This window comes from Phacochoerus africanus, chromosome 10 (genome assembly GCF_016906955.1).
Source record: "Phacochoerus africanus isolate WHEZ1 chromosome 10, ROS_Pafr_v1, whole genome shotgun sequence".
Lineage (NCBI taxonomy): Eukaryota > Metazoa > Chordata > Mammalia > Artiodactyla > Suidae > Phacochoerus > Phacochoerus africanus.
This window is the reverse complement of record NC_062553.1, coordinates 137,121,026-137,133,603: the sequence shown is the minus strand read 5'-3', so window position 1 is coordinate 137,133,603 and position 12,578 is coordinate 137,121,026. Positions and strand designations below refer to the sequence as shown.

Sequence of the window (12,578 nt, the reverse complement as noted above, 5' to 3'; positions counted from 1 at the left end):
CCCACTGGCTCCTCATGGTCTTCCTTCCACGCACATAACCCTCTGTTGTCTCACTGTGTGTTCAAACTTCCTCTTCTGATAAAGTCAGATTAGCCCACCTACAGGGCTCATTTTGACTTAATTACCTGTTCACTGTTCATTATTCTCTGAGGTACTTAGGGTTAGGGCTTCAACATATGGATTCTGAGGGGATGCAGTTCAGCCCATAATACTATCCTTTTATTAGTGAATTTTATTTGTCCTGCCTCTTCCATATTCTTCCTCTTCCTGCTTGTCTTCTGTTTCATTGATCGATAGCTTTTTCTCACTTTATTTTTTCTCTAATAATTTAAAGATGATATACAGTCTCCTGTAGTGACCTTAGATTTATACATACATATTTATCAAGTTTAAAATTGATAAACATAGCTGCCTTCATTCTTAAAGTTTAGATAGTCCAACTTTAACTTTGATAACCCCCTCCAAACATATGTTTATATAAAAAATGTAGACATACTGTTCTTTTCACTACTGAAGATATTATTTAATACAAACACTATTTGTTTATCTATATATTTATAATACTGTTCTCTTCTTTACTCTGTTATTTCTTATCATTCTATTCTTTATTTCTAAACTTCCAGGTGAAGTCACTTTCTTTTGTCTGAAGTATATCCTGCAGAATTTCTTCAAAAAAGAATCTGTCGTTAGCTAAATCTCTTATTTTTTCAGTCTGAAAATAATCCATATTTTGCTCACTATAAAAATGTTTTCTCTGGATGCAGAATTTTAGAATGATTCTTCTATTCTCTGGACACATTAGAGATATTTTTGTCATCTGTGTGTGTGTGTGTGTGTGTGTGTGTGTGTGTGTGTGTGTGATTCTCAGTTTTATGTTGAGGCAGGAAGCCCTATTAGTCTCTCTGTCTGAGAAACAGGATTTTGTTTCCTGTCACCCCTACTCGAAATAGTCATGAAATCCTTGCTGAAAGTCCCTGAGGCTGGGCAAATGCCTACACGACAAAGCTGACTACAGAATTCTGTTTTCCTCTCTGGGCTCCTGCTTTCACTTAGTTTTTGGACTCTGAGTACTCATCATTTTCTTATCAGTGTATCCAAGCATATTGCAAGTTGGTTTTTTAGACTTTATCCAAAATTTGTGTTTGTTTTCAGCAGGAAGTTCAGTCACAATATCTGGCATCTGCCATTCTCTCATTTAAAGAGAAAAAGAGACACAGTTAAAAACAGAGACAGAAGGGCTTTCTTTTCTGTTAATAGAGTTCCATTTTGCAAGTAGAGGACTTATTTTGGACCATTTTTTTGCCTCTCTCTGTCCCTGCACGACTTACCTAACATCAGAAGCAGCCTTACTGGAATAAGATTACAAGCACCTTTCATATTGCGTATGAAATAGTGACAGCTCATGGCATTGTTTAAACAAGGACAGCACTGTTAGCTATTGGTTTAGTGGTATGAGAATTGCAAGAAGTCTCTTTGAGGTACTATCCATTTAGATTTTGTGCTGTATAAACTAAAAACTAAATGACTAAGAGCCTGCAGAAATCTACATAAATTTAGCTGGGAGTTATGTGGGGGGAGTGAGAAGGACTAAGGATTGAATCTGTATAAAACTGAGTAGGAGAATAACAACGAATGCTAATTCCTCTAGCCATATCTGTGGGAAGCATCACTAAGCCAGCACAACACTGCCTTCCCTTGAGCCAAAAAAGTGCCTCAAAGTCTTTGCACAGTGTTCTCAGGACCCGGTGCCATACCAGAGTAGGCTGGAGGATCAAACATCAGCAGAATAACAAGCGTGTTTCCATTATTCTGTTTTTTTAGTTGGCACGTTGTTAGCAACATCGTTCCATAGGTGTCACAGGTGAAAGAATGGTGTCCATTTTCTAACTTTGTTTGGAAGCTCTTCTGTCTAAGGTAACCCACCTTAGTGCTCCCTGCAATTGATTACACAAAGACCCAACAAGTAGCAATCCAGTAATTTCTCAAGAGGAAAAGGAAGGTTTGTTTACAGGTTCTTTCAAATATAGAATTTTGCATGAAATTCTACACTTTGATCTAGACTTATTAATCTAGAAATCAGTACATTAAGAGCTTTTCCAGACACAGTTAGGGTTTTGTTGTTGCTTTTCTTTTCTTTTTCCTTCTAGAACTTTGCAGTCAATGTCTATTGTCTTGGCTGGAAAAGACTACAATTCCTTCGTTGGTATTACCTTGTTGCCACCTTAGGGCCTCTCTTCCAGCTGTTTCCTTTGCCTGGTAGGCTGCTGTTCTGGATCTTTACATGGCTTTGCCTCTTCACAGCCTTCAAGTCTTGGCTTAGAGCCCTCCTCAGGGGCTTTTCTCATTACTCTTCCTGGGGCAGCCTTCACCACCACCAAGTCCTTCTCTGGCCAACCACTTTTTTTTAAACTTGCTGTGTGGCATTTATCCCTCACTGTAAATACTGTTTTGTCTCCATGTGTGTTTTCTGCAACCTCAGGAAAAGTTCGGGAGGGTCAGGACCTTGGCCGTCTTCTCTGCCCCTGTGTCCTTGGCTCCTCCAACAGTGCCGAGCGTGCGGTGGCTGCTCATGTTGTTTGTGAAGGAATTAAGAGGAAGGAGAAATGCATCCTCCTTTCTGCAGGGTCTTGACCTGTGGACTTAACTTTGTAAAGAGAGATTATAAATCTCTTAATTTGTAAAGACGTTTTAACTTTATAGAGATTTTTTGACTTTCATGTTAATAAAATGAAGGGACTGAATTTCTGCCTGTAACAGAAAAATATGCATGTGTTCAAATGGAAAAAGAATGCAGTAATTAGAAAGACGAACATGTGAGCCTGAGTTTTTCAATTTACTAGCTGTGTGAGGTACTCAGCCCCTCTGTTACTCAATGTTGGTTTTTTTTGTTGTTGTTAATTTACAAAATGATGACAAAGAGAAGACAATAGGATTGAGGAAAAAGGAAAGAAATTAATGTATCTCAAACACGGAAAATAATGTCCGCCCTTTGGAAGATTTCTATGACTTATTTAGTGATATCGTTATACAAAATTACTGTAAGTGCACATTATATGCATGTTCCGTTACCTTTTCATAAATTTCTTCATCTGTCAGGAGAAAATACTACTACCCACCTCATAGGATCCTTGTAAGGATATGGAACATAAGGCACTTAGGATAGGATAGGACACGTGTCACTCAAATTGTGGCTTTTGCTATGTACGCTCTTTACTCAAGTGGCCGTTATTCATTTACTTTTCCTCTCTCTGTTTTTCTGCATTACCAGTCGGTGATCTTTATTCGTGACAGAAATTCTCATGGGCAAGAGGTGTCAGGATACATTGACTATGCCCACAGGCTAAAGGTTGAAGATTTTGAAGTCTACTTCAGTGGGAAAAAAAGACTTCTTCCAAAACCCACGGATATGAGGTAAATTGGACCCATTTCTCACAACTTCAGTCAGAGAACAAGCTCTTCGGAGGTAAAGTTAAAGCACTTTTATTTCATCTTCTGCATCGTGCCTGGAATGCTAACGTATATATAGCAGAAATGCGGTAAGAGTGATTTGAATAAACAATGCATTTTAAAACAGGGAAAGAATATAGATGCTTCAGTTGACAGCCTCAGGAAGGGAACTCTTCAGAGGTGACATAAGTAAAGCCTCAGTGACATTCCTTTTAAACGGTAAATAGAGCCTAAAACTGCTCATCTCCAAGGCTCTTGCACCACTTAGAGCTCCATCCATCTAGAAGCCTCAGGAGGAGTCCATGGGACACATTCTCCTCCCCCAGTCTTCTGGACAATAACCCAAGTCCAGGTGGAGCTGGTCGATGACCTCACCCACATTTGCTCTCCTCGCCGGGCTGTCCTGGGGTGCCTTCCGCTCATCCTCCTTTTGCTCTTGACCCTGCCCTTTCCTCTGAGCCCGCTTCCCATCACACAGAATCTATTCTCCAAGCTCCATCTATTTACGGACCCTGATCCTTATGCCTTCTTCCGAAAAGCTCTCAAGCTAAACTTTATTCTTCACCTCTCACTGTCATAGACCACGAAGCAAGTAGCAGCATTCTGCTTTAACTCTCGCCTGCTGGATCCAGATTATCATTTGGCGCTGTCCCAGCACTCTTCCTCTTATCGTAACCATCTTTATGGTTATCATCTAAAGACTTCCTGACCCATCACCGTTTCATGAATGTGTCCATTTCCCACCTCGTACCCCTCACTTAGATGCACGCAAATCACTTAACCCGCCTCTCGGAATGTCCCGGCTGCTGATGTCTTTCTGTGCCCAGGTTTTATCTGTCCTGCTGACCCTCAAAAGTGGATTGACACAGTCGTCCCCTCTTGCCTGCACCTGTAGCTGGACCCCAGGGTCCTGCTGAAGGACATTTTAGGAGATGGCACGAAGGTGTGGATGGCTGCCACTAGTAACTTATGGTCTCCAAACTCAGCCGGGCCCTTCGTGGCCCTCAGCCACCCACTTATGTACTTTTTCTCAATTCTTAATTTCACCCTCCTTGTCTCAAAATATTCTGAAGCTTCATCACTCTCTCGAAGCCGTAGTTCACAACTGCTGACCCTGACTCCTCTCTGTGAATGATTTGCCGAACCTTCCACAGAGAACATTGGATCTAGACATGAGAATCACCTCCTGATGTGTCTGTCTCTCAATCAACCAAAAGCATCTTTCTCATAATCCAGTGCCCCCCACCCACCCCTTACTGTCCTTCCGATCCCAGTCGCAGTTCATTTTGGCAGCTACTGGCCCCTGGGTCTGCCGTCCACATTCAGAGCACACCGGCCCCTAACTCTCGGAACCCCACTGGGCCACCTTGTCCTTCAGCCCACCTCTCACAGGCCCGATTCACTGCGAACTCACGGCACGGCAAGGCTCGGGCTTCCTCGAGAACCACGAGGGAACAGATACCCCAAGATCGACTCGGACTTTTCTGGTGACATGTCTGACATAAAGTAAGTTGGACCCCAGGTGGCTGCACTCTCTACTTTTAGGAACTTTTTTTTTTTAAATTAGTAGTTCATTTTTAAGTGAAATATTCCTTTATATATGTGTCTACTCTCACTGCATTTTTCCAGAGTCAGAGAGTAAGAGGGTCCTTGTCTTGTTCAAAAGCTAATTTGTTCAGCTTGGTTTTTATCCTTCTCGCCCCTCTTTGCACTGAAGCCACACTTCATCTATTGTTCTCTCTTTTTCCAGAGATTCTCAAACTGACCCTCTCAAACTTACCTCAAAACTTTGTCTTACCTCTAAACAGGCTGAAACCATTGCTATATTAAAGAAATCCTCTTACTTTTTTATTGAAGTTGATTTACAGTGTTATATTGATTTCTGCTGTACAGCAAGGTGATTCATGTATGCATATGCATACATTTTGTTCGTATTCTTTTCCATTGTGGCTCATTGAAGGATACTGAATATAGTTCCCCATGCTGTGCAGTAGGACCTTGTTACTTATCCATTATATATATAGTTTGCATCTGTTAACCCCACACTCCCCATCCATCCCTCCTCCAAGCACCCTCTGCTTGGACAAGCACATGTCTGTTCCCTGTGTCTGTGAGTGTGTTTATGTTTTGTAGACAGATTTGTTTGTGTCATATTTTAGATTCCACATATAAGTAATATCATATGGTATTTGTCTATCTTGGTCTGGCTGACTTCACTTAGTATGATAATCCCTAGTTCCATCCATGTTGCCGAAAATGGCATGATTTCATTCTTATGGCTGAATAGTATTCCATTGTGTATAAGTATCATATCTTCTTTTTTATGTATATAATGATTTTTATTTTTTTCCATTATAGCTGATTTACAGTGTTCTGTCAGTTTTATACTGTACCGCATGGTGACCCAGTTACACATACGTATATGTTACACATTCTTTTTTCTCACATAATCAGGCTCCATCATAAGTGACTACACATAGTTCCCAGTGCTACACAGCAGCATCTCATTGCTAATCCATTCCAAAGACAATAGGCTGCATCTATTAACCCCAAGCTCTCCATCCACCCCGCTCCCTTCACCTCCCCTTAGCAACCACAAGTCTGTTCTCCAAGTCCATGATTTTCTTTTCTGTGGAAAGGTTCCTTTGTGCTATATATTAGATTCCAGATATAAGTGATATCATATGGTATTTGTCTTTCTCTTTCTGACTTACTTCACTCAGGATGAGAGTCTCTAGTTCCATCCATGTTGCTGCAAATGGCATCATTTCATTCTTTTTTATGGCTGAATAGTATTCCATTGTGTATATATGCCACATCTTCCTAATCCAATCATCTGTCGTTTCCATGTCTTGGCTATTGTGAGTAGAGCTTCAGTGAACATGTAGGTGCATGTGTATTTTTTAAGGAAAGTTTTATCTGGATATATGCCCAAGAGTGGGATTGCTGGGTCATATGGTAATTCTATGTATAGTTTTCCAAGGCACCTCCATACTGTTTTCCATAGTGGTTGTACCAGTTTACATTCCCACCAACAGTGCAGGAGGGTTCCCTTTTCTCCACACCCTCTCCAGCATTTATTATCTGTAGACTTTCTAATGGTGGCCATTCTGACTGATGTGAGGTAGTACCTCATTACAGTTTTGATTTGCATTTCTCTAATAATTACTGATTTTGAGCATTTTTTCATGTGCCTCTTGGCCATCTGTATGACTTTTTTTTTTTTTTTCCCACTGTACAGCAAGGGGGTCAGGTTATCCTTACATGTATACATTACAATTACATTTTTTCCCCCACCCTTTCTTCTGTTGCAACATGAGTATCTAGACAAAGTTCTCAATGCTATTCAGCAGGATCTCCTTGTAAATCTATTCTAAGTTGTGTCTGATAAGCCCAAGCTCCCGATCCCTCCCACTCCCTCCCCCTCCCATCAGGCAGCCACAAGTCTCTTCTCCAAGTCCATGATTTTCTTTTCTGAGGAGATGTTCATTTGTGCTGGATATTAGATTCCAGTTATGAGTGATATCATATGGTATTTGTCTTTGTCTTTCTGGCTCATTTCACTCAGGATGAGATTCTCTAGTTCCATCCATGTTGCTGCAAATGGCATTATGTCATTCTTTTTTATGGCTGAGTAGTATTCCATTGTGTATATATACCACAATGTATGACTTCTTTAGAGAAATGTCTTTTTAAGTCTTCTCCCTGTTTTTTGATTGGGTCCTTTTTTTTTGTCGTTGAGTTGTATGAGCTTTTTTTTTTTTTTTTTGATACTAAGCCCTTGTTAGTCACATCATTTGCAAATATTTTCTCCAAGTCTATAGGCTATCATTTCATTTTGTTTTGTTTATAGTTTCCTTTGCTATACAAAAGTTTGTAAGTTTGATTATGTCCCATTCGTTTATATTATTTATTTATTTTTGTCTTTTGTCCTTTTTAGGGCCGCACCCATGCATATGGAAGTTCCCAGGCTAGGGGTCTAATCAGAGCTGTTGCTGCCGGCCTACACCACAGCCACAGCAATGCTGGATCCAAGCCACGTCTGCAGCCTACACACAGTTCATGGTAACGCCAGATCCTTAACCCACTGAGCAAGGGCAGGGATCGAACCCACAAACTCGTGGTTCCTAGTCAGATTTGTTTCCACTGTGCCACAATGGGAACTCCCCATTTGTTTGTTTTTGCTTTTATTTCTATTTCCTTGGGAGACTAACCTAAGAAATAAAACATTTGTATGGTTTATGTTTTGCCTGTGTTCTCTTCTAGAAGTTGTATGGTGTCGTGTCTTATATTTAAGTCTTTAAGTCTTAATTAAAGTCATTTTATTTTTACGACTAATGTGAGGATGTGTTCTAACTTCATTGATCTACATGTAGCTGTCCAACTTTGCCAACACCACTTACTAGAGATACTATCTTTTCTCCATTGTATATTCTTGCCTCCTTTGCCAAAGATTAATTGACCATAAGTGTGTGGGCTTTTCAGGGATCTCTCTTCTATCCCATTAATCCATATGTCTGTTGTTGGGCCTGTAGCACACTCTTTTGATTTCTGTAGCTTTGTAGTATTGTCTGAAGTCTAGGAGGGTTGAGCCTCCTGCTTTATTGCTTTTCCTCAGGATTGCTTTGGCAATCCTGTGTCTTTTGTGGTTCCATATAGATTTTAGGTTTATTTCTTCTAGTTCTGTGAAAAATATCGTGAGTGATTTGATAGAAATCTCATTAAATCTATAGATGGCTTTGGGTAATATGGCCATTTCAATAATATTGTTCTGCCAATAATATTGTTCTGCCAATCCAAGAGCATGGGTTATATTTCCAAAAGAAATCTTTGAATTCCAACTATTGACCTACATCTCCTACAGTTTCTAGCTAAGTTCCTCAAAATAACAATTCTCCCCAATTCTCACTTTTCGTTAGGTGCTACACATTGTAATTAGCCCTCTGCTACCATTATTCAAGTGAAACAACTACTAAATTCACCAGTGACTGCCATTTCAAAATCCTATGGATTATTTTCAGTTCTTATCTTATGTAACATTATTTGCTTAGTGTTAATTAATCATTATGCTGATTAACTCTTTCTTCTCAAAATTATTCAAATATTCTAACCTTTTATTTTCCGAATCCCTCACTGAACTCTCCCCTTGTTTATTTCATGCATGTTGGTAATACCCAGAGTTCACCCTTGGACTTCTTTCCTTAACACCTGGGTGATTCGATCACTTTTCTGAAGTGGAGTCATCTTTGAAACTGTAATCCTAGCCCAGATCCCTTCTTTATTTAAGACTCAAACATCCTATTGCTCACTTGAGAACCTTTTGGGTAACCAAGTAGCACCTAAAACTTATTTTCGAAATTAAATTCATTTTTATCTATGAAACCTGCTCTTGCTTCTGAGTCCCCTTTCTTGGCAAGTATCACCACCCTTGCAACCCAAGGCAAAAATCCAGATGTTATCCTAGACCTCTTACCCTGTATCACCACCCCATAACCAATGATTTACCTAAAATACTGGACTGTTACCTTGACAGCTTTATGTTAAAGCAAATAGAAAACGTGTCATTTCACCTGTAAATACTTCAGTATGAGTATTTATCGGATAACAGTTTAGAAGAAGCCGTCATGACATTACACTGAACAAAATGATTCCTTCGTGTCATCTAGTACCTGGTTAGTCCTTATTCATATTTCATTGACTATCTTAAGGTTACATTTTCATAGTTGGTTTACCCAAACCAAAATACAAACAGTGCCTTGTTATTCTCTTACTTTATAAGAGTCTCCCTCTTTTTTTTATCTTTTATGCTGTTGATTTGTTGGAGAAACCAGGTTATTTGTCCCAAGAAAGGTCTCATATTCTAAATGTGGCTGATCACGCTTATGCTGTTGTTTGTTACATGCTCCCTCTAGTCACCTAATCCCTGTCGATTGGCTTTATGTATGAAATTCAGTTTCAGTTTGGGGGGGGTGATATTTTTTAATATGTGAACCTCTGAGTTTGATCAGCGGGTTCAGTGACGTCCATCGGACCACGCCACTGTAAACTTTCCATCGAGCTTCACCCAGTGGTTTTAGCACGCAATGATTACGGCTCCCTAAGTGTTTTTACGAAGGTTTATACAGTGTTGATTTTCTAATTCTATCATGCATTCCACATTTTTAGCTAGACTTCTACCACAGGGAATAACTTCTTGAGCATGTATTTGATTGCCCTGAGATAGATTCAATTCATGCAGAAAGACAAAATGAATATTTTATTATTTTCCTAAGTTTATGGGAAAAAATGCAAATCCAAAAGCACAAAAGCGTGTAGAGGCAATTCCAGATTATTTTCACAGTGGCCGTGCTCCTTCGTACCCACTGTAAGTACCGTGGGGGGGCCCTCGTTAGCCCTCATCCTTCCCAGCACATGACATCAGCAAACTCATTTTTTCCACTGCGGTTAAGTTATAAATGATCTCTCATTGTGGTTTTAATTCTCTTTTCTGTTGTTACTAATCAGGTTGGGTATCTTTTATTGGTTGTTCATATTTACTTTCTGTGAAGTATATAGTGAGACTTTTTCTCATTTTTTTCTATTAGTTATTTATTCTTTTCTTGTAAATTGTAAGAGTTCTTTTTTATTTTTTGAATATTGATTAATCCTTTGCCTTTTATATATTTTGCAAAATATCATTTTCCAGTGTTTAATTCTCTTTCTACTAACTTTAAATTGACTTTTGATGGTCAGAAGTCAGAAGTTTTGATACTCAGGTTACTTTATTAGTCTTTTCCTCAGAGGTTTGTATTTTTTTGTTTTGTTTAACAAATCCCTACCTTTCTGAAAGTTATAAAGATATTGTTCTAGGAAGTATTGTAGTTTTGCTTTTTATTTTATGTCTTTAGCCTACCTGACTTTTATACTGTATATGATGGTTAGGTAAGGTCCATTTTTTGGTTTTGTTTTCCATAGGACTAAATGATTTGTCCTATAGCAACATTTATTGAAAAGTCTACCATCCCTTCTCTCATATCTGCAACACTGTGTCTGAAGTTAGGTTCTGTATGAGTGGTCTGTTTCTAGGCTCACTATTTTACTTAATGGTCTCTTCTTAAAATAATAGGATCTTACTCAATTGCTGTATGTTCATAATAATTCTTGATAGAAAGAAATTTTATTTAAATTTTCCACCTTATTTTTCTTTGTCAGGAAAACCTAGGCTATGCTTGTCCTTTATTCTTCCATATCAATTTTAGTCAGCTAGTAAAGATCACACACAAAAAATGGTGTAATTTTGATTGAAATTGCTTTCAAGTTATAACCCAATGTACATTTGATGGGCATGTTTATGATAGTAATGCTTCCATTTATTCATTTACATTTATTTATGCCTTCTTTAATGTCTTTTAATAATATTTTATAATTTTCTCTGAGAGTTTTATCATTTGGGTTTTTTTTTTTTTTTGGTGCCAGATAATTTCTGACCTTTTAAAGAAAATTAGTAATATTCCAATGATCCCCCTGTATAATTTTTACCACACTGAGTTTAATTTAAGCCATCTATCAGAATCAGACTTCAGATTTTTCACTCAAGAGATTTTCATGCCAATAAATGACTTAAACAGTTGTTACTAGGGGAGAAAAATATCTTTGGTATCCATGGCTCCATACTTAGTTTGATCCGGAACGAAAGCAAAGACTTTAAAATTAAAGCTTTCAGGTTTCTTTCTACTTATTTATCTTTTGACGTGCTATTTTGTTCTGTGTGTTCTGTCTTTCATTTTTACTGTGGAGAACATAAAAGTCATCTGACAGCTGCACCTGTCATGAAATAAAGCCATGGGAAGGGCTGAGAACTTAAATCATCTTGTCAGTTCAGACTTCGTCTTGACCATGTGCTTACGTTTCAGTAGCTTCCTCTGGGCATGATAGTGCATAACTTGCCCGCGCAGAGCGTGTTGCAGTTTACAGAGTTCCTTTACACTTCCCTGCAACAACTTCGTGAGACGTTGGTTCCATAAGAGTTATTCTTAACCTCTGAGAGAGGATAAAAGAGGATACACCCTCTTGTGTTCACAAGTGAACCAATGATACATGAGAGTAAGTTCTTAGTAACTAATTCACTCCAGGCCACTCTTGTAAGTTTAAAAGTAGGTGTGTCCTGAGGACTATTGCACCATATAGAATTCTTGAGGTACATTCTGCCCCACATTTAACTGCTTAAATTTCCATATTTATGTATTGTTGAACAAAGATCTAAGGTCTGCCTTTAAGCCTCACCCATCCCTCAAATAGAATGGTCAGGAGGAAATGAAAAAGTTCTCTTTGTGTTTCTCTTTGGAGAGTCCATGAAATTTTCATACCCTTGACTGAAGAATGCCCCTAAACACTAAAGCTTGAGAGTATTATTGTCAAATTTCCCTTGCATTCCCATTGTCTGTTTTATTAAAAATTGAACATGCCAAATCTCTGAAGTTAGAATTTATAAAGTTATACTTATCCTGTGCTTAAGCACATTCTCATGAAAGCATCTGGTAATGGATTGGCAGATTCTCAAGTTTAAAAAGAAAAAAAAAAGGAGTAAATGACTCAGTGTTTCTGCAAGTGGTATATAAAATATTTCCTATTTTTAAGTTATTAATATTGTTCCACATCTAAATATGGTGACCAGGCATTAGAATATAAGCTTAGTCTCTTCAATAGATATTTGCTGAATTCAAAAAAGAGGGAATGCCCCAAGGTGGGTGGGGCAAGATGCTGATTTAAAGAAACTTGCCACAGCCATCTAGCTCCTTGCTATTCAGCATGGTCCATGGACCCGGACACTGACACACCTGAGAACTTGTAAGAAGTAAAGTATCTCGGGCTCTATTGTAAACAGTGAGGCAGAATTGACATTTTAGTTTGATCCCCCAAATTTCAGTATGCATATTGAAGTTCGAGAAGCATCTTCTTGACCGGGACTGTCCCATAAGGTTGCCACTAGCCACACATGGCTGTTGAGGGCTTCCAGCGTGATGAACCCTGAGTTAAGATGTGCTGCAATTGTAAAATACACGCCTGACTTTGAAGACATCGTAAAAATATAAAATATCACATTAATAAGTTGCATTAATTCAATGTTAAAATAATAGTAAGCTGGATATGCT

The 12,578-nt window shown here is 38.6% G+C and overlaps 1 protein-coding gene across 4 annotated transcripts in view; it reads left to right on the top strand.

The window, feature by feature from the left end:
- CFAP299 (cilia and flagella associated protein 299) overlaps nucleotides 1-12,578 on the top strand; it is a 531,077-nt gene that overhangs the window by 437,243 nt on the left and 81,256 nt on the right. For 3 of the 4 annotated variants that reach the window (XM_047751672.1, XM_047751671.1, XM_047751670.1), the window contains exon 4: nucleotides 3,269-3,411. In XM_047751672.1, coding sequence (XP_047607628.1) covers nucleotides 3,269-3,411 — 143 coding nt within the window. Of the gene's footprint in view, nucleotides 1-3,268; nucleotides 3,412-4,825; nucleotides 4,954-12,578 lie in introns of all 4 variants that reach the window. The other variant, XM_047751673.1, reaches the window with a different exon arrangement.